Genomic DNA, 9,130 nt, shown 5'->3' on the forward strand with positions numbered 1-9,130 from the left:
CACAGACAGGGGTTGGGTTCACTTCAGAGGGATACTGCCCCCCAGACAGCCATCGATCAGGACCTGTGGCATGCTTGCTGGGACACTGCCCTTACCCTCGTTGAAGGTGCTCTGCCTGGCCACACTCCCAGCTTTATTCTGCCTCGCCACCTCTTGCATGAGATGAGCAGCTCTGCTCCCTCATCCCCATGGATACATAAGATTACAGTAATACTACAAAGTATCCAGAGGATGTGGCACAGGTAATGGGCCATAGAGCACATACAGAATGGCGGAACGGGGTTGGCATCTTCAGGCTGGAGCAGGGACAGTTCAGAGGGCGTTCTGACAGAGAGCTGTCAAAAGTGTAGTGAAGATGAATAAAAACCAACTATTTTTTGCCTACTTGCAATCCCCCCTCATATTTACACTATAAACAAGTGAGCAAACGAAATAAGTTGTTCTGTGCACAGTGTGATCAAGTTCTGGGACTCCTTTTAAGAGCACAGGCTACCAACTAGATCAGTTAATGACAGAAGCAACACTGGTTCCACCTCTGCCTCTGGCATTACTTGCTTCTTAAACCGACACCGCACAAAGATAATGGAAAACCTCTGCTCTGCTTGTCCTGATCTGACCTACGCATCCCGCCGTGCGACGGACAGGCTCGCGGCGCTGCACCCCGGGGCCCCGCTCCCCGCGGGCCTGACTAAACGCGGCAGCTCGGAGCCACGGGCTCTGATGAAGAACCGCGGCCCCGCTCGCCCGAACCGTGCCCGTGCCCCGCTTGCCGCTTTTACCGGCGCTTCTCCGCGGACGCCGGTCACGCAGCGCGGCCGGACGCGGCGATCCAACCCTCGCCCCGGGCTGAAGGCGGGCTCCGGGATACGCGGTGCCAGACACCAACCCCCCCAAGATGGCGGCGCGGTGACAGTCTGGCGCTGCCCCGCGTAACTCTATGGCCCCTCTCGCCCGGCAGCGGAAGCCGCGCTCCCGGAAGCGGCGGGAGCGGCACGAGCCGGAAGGGAGCGCGGCGGCCGCTCGCAGGTGCGGTTTCCACGGAGACCCGCGCTCGGGGCTGGGCGTGGGGCGCGCTCGACTGTGCTCTGAAGCGGCCCTGGCGCGGGAGGGGCGCGGAGAGCGGGCGGCGGGGCCTGGCGCTGGCCCTCAGGGCGCCTCTGCCGGGCCGGGGGGCGGGCTCGGCGGGGCCGGCTGTGGGGGGAAGCGGGCGGCCGGGGCTGGGCACCGCTACCCGCAGCACCACGGAGAGGAGCGGAGCGTGGTTTGGCGGAGCCCCGCGGGTGGTGTACGGCCTCGGCGCTGTCCTGCTGTCAGCGCGGGAGGGGTGACGGGAGGGCTGCAGGGGCCGCGCCCGGGGGCTAAACGCCCTTCGCCACTGAGGATCGGCCATCCCGATTTGTACTTCCTGAGGTACTTATCTCGGTGGGTGCGGGTCAGCAGCAGCGTGTGCGCTGCCGCTATTCCGGGAGCGTGCTTTGCATCGGAAACGGTGTGCACTGGGCAGGGGTTTATGAAAGCAAGCTGGATGTTGATTGGTGTCACTAGAACCATCTGTTCATAGGCAAAGCTCTGCAAGCGATTTTGGACTTACCAGATAAAAGCCGTGTTTCAGTTTCAGAACGTGTACAGCAACACGATACCCGTGCTCACAGAAGCTCTCCAGGTGTTACCGGCAGTCCTTACTGTTCACAAGGCTCGGTTGAGACGTTATTTCAGTGTTGGGGCCTTGATGCTGGGGTTGGCATCACTGTCTAAGCAGGAGGTCTATTTTCATTTGAGCTTTGCTGAAGTGGAGCTCTTTACCCGCTTACTGCCAGGCACACCTCGCAGGACATGGCAGAGGTCTGTGCTCTCATGGTCCAGCCGGACCTGTGGCTGTGGGGTGATTTATTCCCATGTCCAGGGCTGGATGTGCAAGTTCCCAGAAGTCAGCCGTATTTTAAACTGCCTGACTGGAGGAAAAAGAGTTACAAATGCAGTTTTTTCCTTCTTAATTCAGGTTGGGGTTTGCTTTGTTACCTCATACAGAACAGAGCTGGTTCCTCTGTCATTTCTGTTCACTAACAGTTGGACTTGATGATCTTAAAGGCCTTTTCCACCCTTTTGATTGATTCTGTGATTGAATTCCCGTGCATCTTGTCTCCTCTGGTCTCCATGGTGTGTTTTTATTTCACTTGGAGATACTGGTCTTCCCTTTGGCTGTTGTTATCCAGGGAGTGCAGATATTTCTAATCTGCTTTTCTTTCCAGATGGCTAAACCTGTGTTAGGGAAAAAATAAAGGACACGTTTGTCACCTATTTTACATAATAAAAGGCCTTTATTTCAGTCTTTCCAGCATGGGAAGGCAGGCTTGAGAGAGCAGCACAGCAGTTTTAGTCGCAAGAATGCAGTATGGTATATTCATGTACATGTTCCAAACAGCTGTGCATGATTTGCAGTGAATCCTATGGAGCTAGGTTGAGAGCTGGGCTCGGTCAGTCTGGAGAAGAGAAGGCTCCAGGGAGACCTCAGAGCAGCTCTAGTGCCTAAAGGAGCTACAGGAAACTTGGAGAGGGGCTTTTGATAAGGGCAGGTAGTGACCAAACGAGGTGGAATTGCAGGGGTTGGAACTGGATGAACTTTAAGGTCCTTTCCAACCCAAACCATTCTGTGTTTCTACAGTTTATAAGGACACGATTCTGAGGGGACAGCAAACCTGTTTTTTTCTGTTGTGCTTGTCAGAAGCAGAGGTTTCACTGCACAAATATTGACTGAGCTTCCTCCTCTGCCCACAGTGAGCGGTAGGTGTAACCGTGCGTGTCATGCGATGCCATCTGTCTGCTTCCCAGGTGTGGTGTAAACCAAAGGTGTGCAGCTGAGCAAGTTGTTCTGTGGGTATTACAGCAGGGCATTTCTGTTTTCATTGTGAAAGAAGGACATTGACAATCTAACCATGACCATTTGAACTGTCTGCAGACACTCAAAACCCACCTGGGCGCGTTCCTGTGTAACCTGCTCTAGGTGGCCCTGCCTTGACTGTCCAGGGGGTTGGACTGGATGATCACTTCCAACCCTAATGATTCCCTGATTCTGTGACACTGAGATACAGAAAGCTACAGATATGTAACACATAAGACTTTTTTTATAATATGAAGATCATCAAGAGACACAAATTAGATGCAGGCTGTAGGGTGTGATATACCTGGAATTTGAGTGGGCTGTTTTTGAAGTTACAGGACAGAGTAGGAAAAGAATTATCCAGAAAAGTAAGGATTAAGAAGTAAGAGAGTGCCTGGGTGGGTGCTGGGTGTGTAGTAAATATACTCCAGTCGGGAGAAAACTCAAAACTTGAATTTTTTTGAGAATGTAATGGAAAGCTAAGTCAGGTATTGCATAAGCTTAAGAGCTGAGGGCAAGGAAATTCCACTCAGCTGTGTTGTAGTATACAGGTTAGAGAATATGTGGTCATGGAAGTACACATGGAGGACAGTAAAGAAATGGCACTTTTTTTTTGGCTCCTTTCTCATGGTAAGCTGTATAATTTGAGTCTGTCTTCATTATTTCATTCATTTTTCAGCTTCTAAAGTTGGTGGTACTTAGTGCATCTGGGAAATGCTTGTTTCTTCATTCCCCAGAGAAGTCCACTGTACCCTGCAGAACCTCAAGGGCTGACGAGGGAACATTGATGTTGCCTGGCTCTTCTGACCTTGGTTAGTACACCAGCAAACACAATATGTGACTTGACCTCCTGTAAAACAGACAGTGGGTTGGTTTGCCACCTACTTTGAAATTCATGCTGCTTGTAATACCTCTTAATAGAGCAAGCAGTGTGTGATGTGGGTGTCCCAGAACAGAAACAGGTTTATTTGAAAGCATAAACATAGAGCTGGAATTGATTTAGGTTTAACTGCAGCTTAGGAGTCAGATCTTAACATCCTTGTGTCTTTTCATGTTTTCATAGTATTTTTCATTTTGTATGTCCAGGTGAGACTCTGATTATCTCACTGATACATTGCATTAAATGGCCCCCTGAATCTTAAAACAGTTCTTAACATATTTGGATGTGTGAGATTCTGTATTTATAAAAAGAGACAATGCAAAACTAACTTTTTTTTCCTTAATGTTGTTTAAGGCTTCTTCTGTAAAATGGGATTACTTATTGCAGTTCTTGGAATCTGCTTCAGCTCTTCACTTGTAAGAGGACATTCTAAGGCTGTCACAACATCTCTAACTACAAAGTGGTCTTCAACTCCTTTGTTACTTGAAGCAAGGTAAGTGTATTGTGATTTTTTTTGTTGACAAATCTGTATGCTTAGAGGATAAGTTAATGTGTTCTCTGTTTCACTTGTTTTATGTGCTTTGGGCTCTTGTCATTATTGACTCTTTGGCAGTAATAGTAACACTCAGTTGAACATGATCATTGCTGTGCTTGGGGAGATGGGATTAATATTTTAGAGTAGTAGTTTTTAGTGGGTAAATTCTTTCATTGTGAATGAGAACAGTAATAATAATGAATAATTCCACAGTATTTTTTACCTTGCAAAGTTTTACCTGCTCAAAGCACTAGACTGAGAAGTTTGGCATAGTCTCATAAGATTCCATAGTAGTTTTTTTACTTCAACTATGACTGTAGGTTTTGATACTTATCTGCTGTTGCTTGTGTACGTAAAGCTTGAGATTAACTTTGTTCAAGGGAACTGTGCATTGATTATCTAAAGTCAGCTTCTTTGGTAAGGGAGTTGTGCAGATCAGCCTGGGCAGATTTCTTTTACAGTACTAATGACTTTTCCCCCCTCTTTTTTTAAAGACATTATTTAAAAAGAAAACATGTAAAAATGCCTTTTAAACAAAACAGAGCAAAACGCTGTCTTTACACTACTAGTCTACTTAGCAGTTCAGAAGCCCTCATCATTTCATTCTGCAGTGTTCCTGTTTGGAGACGTCTATGCAAAACAGGGCTTTTATATGTTTGCGTGTGTTTCATTTTGTATCACTTAAGGAATAATTCTTAATCACATAAGAATTCTGGCTGTTATCACAGATGGTTCTCATGAGAATAGCTGAGTACTGATGAATTTTATTCAAATGGGCACAGCTTTTGGCTTTGGGATAGGTGTGTCCCTGGTGAAATGACTGTTCTATAACCTTCCCTATAGAAGCTGAAGTTTGAGGACTGAAAAATCCTTAACCAGTAATATGCCGGGATTTGAATACCCCATCAATGCAAGACATTTTTAGGGTAAAAGGTCACCCTAAGAGACTGAAATAGTAAGCAAATAATCAAAATCATGTGCCAAAGGCTTGATATATAATCTAACCGTTATATTCAAAGACTTCGGGTGGGTAGGATGGTTCATCTGGGAGGAATGCAGGATGATACAGCACTGCAGTGTAAAATCATTCCCGCTGTTCAGTTTACTTAGCCCAGCACTGCAATTCATCACCCAGATGTTCGAGAAGTACCTTCCACCTCAGGTGAGAACAGACAGAAGTGAACACAAAAGCTATTGTGGCAGCCAGTGGGCTCTAAATCTTCTGTTATAGCATCCATTAGCATATGAAGCATGTTACATGTTTAGACAGGATAAAGTATTTGTTCTTAGCAATGTTTAGAGAATTATTTTACTATTTAATGTTGTATATCTGCCTAATCATATGTTTCATAGATGGGGAATTACAATATCATGATTTGAAGCTGTGGCTTCTCCTTTTGCTGATTTAAAAGCAAACAAACTCACAAAGTCCTGTAGCTCCAACAAACTAGAGTTTGCTGCAGCAAAGTAAACAAAAATGTATGTCTGTCAGAAAAAGCAGCTAGCAAAGAAATGTGTTAGAGAGGAGAGCTCCCAGGATGTATGCTGGTATGTTAGAGGTCTTTGAGAGATTAACAGGTGCCTTACAAGCTTTTTTTGTGTAGTCTGTGTTAGTCCTGGCCTCCTACTATATTATCTGTTCATCTGGGGACATTTTTACCTTTCCTAGTCTGCTTTTTCTAGTAACCTGTGATTGTCTGGTAGAGGTAAACATATGGTAGGAGCTAACCTTCTGTAAAGCTTTACCATGTATTACAGTTGTAACTTGAGAGGCAAGTCCTAGATGTAGCTAACTCAACTCTTCTCATTCAGTGAATTTTTATCAGAAGAAGGTCAAGAAAAATTCTGGAATTTTGTAGAAGCCAGTCAAAATATTAAGACATCTGAACATGATGGTAAGTTTTTCTTGGTCTTTTTTGCTGGATGATGACTGATAGATGACACGGTTGAAAAATAAACCACAATGTTTTGTCTTCCGTTGTGTTCATATTGTAAAAGTCAAATGAGGACTCATTTCAGTAATACTTTTACTGCAAAGTGCTCATAACATCTGTTTTGACAAACACTGTAGTGGGTAAGTCTGAAATGTGTTTTGCTTGCCAGTTTCTATTTCAACATGAAATATTAATACTATAAATGCTTTTTCTTTGTGTTTCTATTTATCAAATTAAATGGGAGCTCTTAACTGTTTCCTGCCTCCCCAAGGCTATGTTTGTGTCCTCTGCCAATGTATTTAAGTGTACTGTCATGGATTTCTATTGAAGGTCACTCATCCATCTGTAGAACCGGCTGTAATGAAAATTGAGGAGGAGTGGACATGTGCATATTTACAATTAATGTAATGGGCTTCTGTTAGTATAAATCACAATTAGGATTCACAATTAGTAATCAAATTTAGGATGAAAAGCCCCTCTGATATGAATATGGTATGGAAAGAAAATTGCTTGTACTCTGACTTTGCAGGTAGTGATTATGCTTCTTACCATGAAATGCTGAAAGCAGCCTGCCAGAGTCTGTCACCTTTGCAGCAGAACTTGTTGAAATTTTCCTTGGCTTTACGCTCTTATTCTGCAACCGTTCAAGCTTTTCAACAGGTTAGTACATGAAATCCTCAAATGATTTATACAGCATTACCTAAAGCCCAGGAAGGAGCAAGCTGTGTAAGGAGACATTTGATACGTAACAGACGTATCTACTAATTTTGGTCAGTGCCAAATTTGAGTCCATCTGTGTAGAGTAGATGGAAGAATTGGGATTTCAACATGTCTTCGTATCATTGATGCCCACTGCACTAACAATCGTGTGAAGATTTATATGAGCTGCTTCACTGAAACCTGTGATGCTGCTGCTGCTTTCCCTGTTATTCAGTTGTACTTAGTTGAAGGTAGTTACCCTCGAATATATACCTCTAATGTTTACATAAGTTGTACTTTGTTCTTTCTCAAACTCATTGCAAACTATGTCACATTATAATGTGCTTTATTTAAGTAATTCTAGAAGACCTCTTCCTTTTTCATCTGGAATCATTTTGTCATTTGATGTTTAACAAATATAGAGGTTTCTGATGTGTAATGCAAAAGAGACCTCAAGCAAACACCCTACAATTGCAAGCCTTGCTTTTTGTCCCTGGAATCAATATTACAGTTAGTAGTAATAGTCTGCAGAAATATTTATAATAAGACTTAACTCTCAATTTTGCAATTTCGACCTTGCATTTAAACGATGTAATAAATAGCAAAGAAGTACTGGTTTAGGCTTTAGGAAATCAAAGAAGACTGACTGCACAGAGAGCTATGCTGTTATCATTTTTGCTTGTTCTACAGGCAAACATTCAACCTACTCTATCACAAATATTTTCATACAGATAGCAGCAGATGAACCTCCACCAAAGAGCTGTACCCTGTTTTTTGCTGTGCATGGGGATAAGACATGTGAATTTGAGTCGCTTGGAAACCTTTTACAGGGAGCTTCAGAAAGGTATTTGCTTTTGCATCACTGGATTAGGACTTAAAGTTTAACCTAGTTAGACTACTGCTGTAAAGAGATGGTAATAAACTAATTGTTTCTACATTCTTCAGTGCTGCTTTATACTGTCCACTGCACACAAGTGGCAGTCTCTTTATTTCTTATTAATCCAGTCTGGAATGATTGTTTTCATATCGCTTGCTCTGATATTATGCTAGGAAGAGGAATGTGCACAGGAAAAGCTGGAAACCATTTGCTGAAGTACAGTAGGAGCTCTCAGGAATATGTAAAGCCTTTAGTATGTTGGGTGACTAGAAGGAGCTGGGCTACATATTAAAATGATGGTTAATATAACAGAGATGGTTTCATGAATGGCTTGAAACATGCACAATATTTTTCTCTATACAATTTTCTCAGCATTAACAAAGAAAACTATTACCACATGATGTAATACAAGATCAGATTTCTTTACAAGAACAGAACTTCACTTTAACTTTTAGTAACAACAAGAAACCATAAAATGTAATAACCTCTTTAGAATAAAACAAAACCAACAAAACAAAACCCAGCCAAACTCAAACCCTTAAATTTCAGTTTGTCTCCATAGTAATTCTGGTAGTTTTGGGTTTTGTAAGCATAAGGGGTTTCTGCTCAACGTGTAGACATCGATAGCTCACATGCTCTTTTGTTGACTCACTGGGAATATTTTAAATACTTCATTTTATTTTGGACAAAATTGAAATACCCAAGTTGAAAACAGTCTTTTCATTCAGTTTTTTGTGTGTATATTAACCAAGGAGGACTGGGTTGGTGCTCCAGTTTGAGTTCCTGGAACTCAAGTAAAAGGCTCTGTTAGCCTTTTACTTTTTCATACAGAATTTATGATTGAGCACTTGGGGCACAGAAGTTAATTGGAAGTTTAAGGGAAGTGGTCAGTTTTTAAAATAAGGATCAAGTTAGGTTCAAAACAGCACCTTGCTACTTGCTTCATTTTCGTATGTCCATTTTTAAACAAGCTTTATCAACATGCATCAAATGCTGCCAACCTTGATAATCTCTGTGACTAGCTTGACGTATGTATTCTGTGAAGAAAGGAACAGTGATTCAACATGAGAAAAAGAGATTTTGCTTCTTGCGCTGAGTGAAGAAATGCTGTGAAGCACAGTGGGCTAATCTCCAATGTTTATTCTTAGGCCAAAGCCATTTTTGTTCAAAGGTGATCACAAGTACCCAGTGTCAAACCCCGAAAGTCCTGTCGTCATACTTTATGCTGAGATTGGCTCAGAGGAGTTCTACACAAACCACAAGAAGCTTGTTTTAAAGGCTGAGGCAGGGGAAATCACTTATGTCCTCAGACACTATATTGCTGTAA

At 43.2% G+C, this 9,130-nt stretch overlaps 1 protein-coding gene across 7 annotated transcripts in view; it reads left to right on the top strand.

Moving 5' to 3' along the window:
* The first annotated feature begins 888 nt into the window (after nt 1–888).
* UGGT1 (UDP-glucose glycoprotein glucosyltransferase 1) overlaps nt 889–9,130 on the top strand; it is a 42,111-nt gene continuing 33,869 nt past the window's right edge. For 2 of the 7 annotated variants that reach the window (XM_061379169.1, XM_061379171.1), the window contains exons 1-7: nt 3,389–3,508; nt 3,616–3,690; nt 4,113–4,251; nt 6,106–6,188; nt 6,757–6,887; nt 7,658–7,770; nt 8,952–9,126. In XM_061379169.1, coding sequence (XP_061235153.1) covers nt 3,448–3,508; nt 3,616–3,690; nt 4,113–4,251; nt 6,106–6,188; nt 6,757–6,887; nt 7,658–7,770; nt 8,952–9,126 — 777 coding nt within the window. In that variant the 5' untranslated portion in view covers nt 3,389–3,447. Of the gene's footprint in view, nt 1,027–2,757; nt 2,782–3,382; nt 3,509–3,557; nt 3,691–4,112; nt 4,252–6,105; nt 6,189–6,756; nt 6,888–7,657; nt 7,771–8,951; nt 9,127–9,130 lie in introns of those variants that run through there. The other 5 variants (XM_061379172.1, XM_061379174.1, XM_061379173.1 and 2 more) reach the window with 5 other exon arrangements.

Source organism: Neopsephotus bourkii, unplaced genomic scaffold (genome assembly GCF_033783945.1).
Source record: "Neopsephotus bourkii isolate Nb327-2 ecotype Australia unplaced genomic scaffold, CSIRO-AGI_Nbou_v1 NB_1768, whole genome shotgun sequence".
NCBI lineage: Eukaryota > Metazoa > Chordata > Aves > Psittaciformes > Psittacidae > Neopsephotus > Neopsephotus bourkii.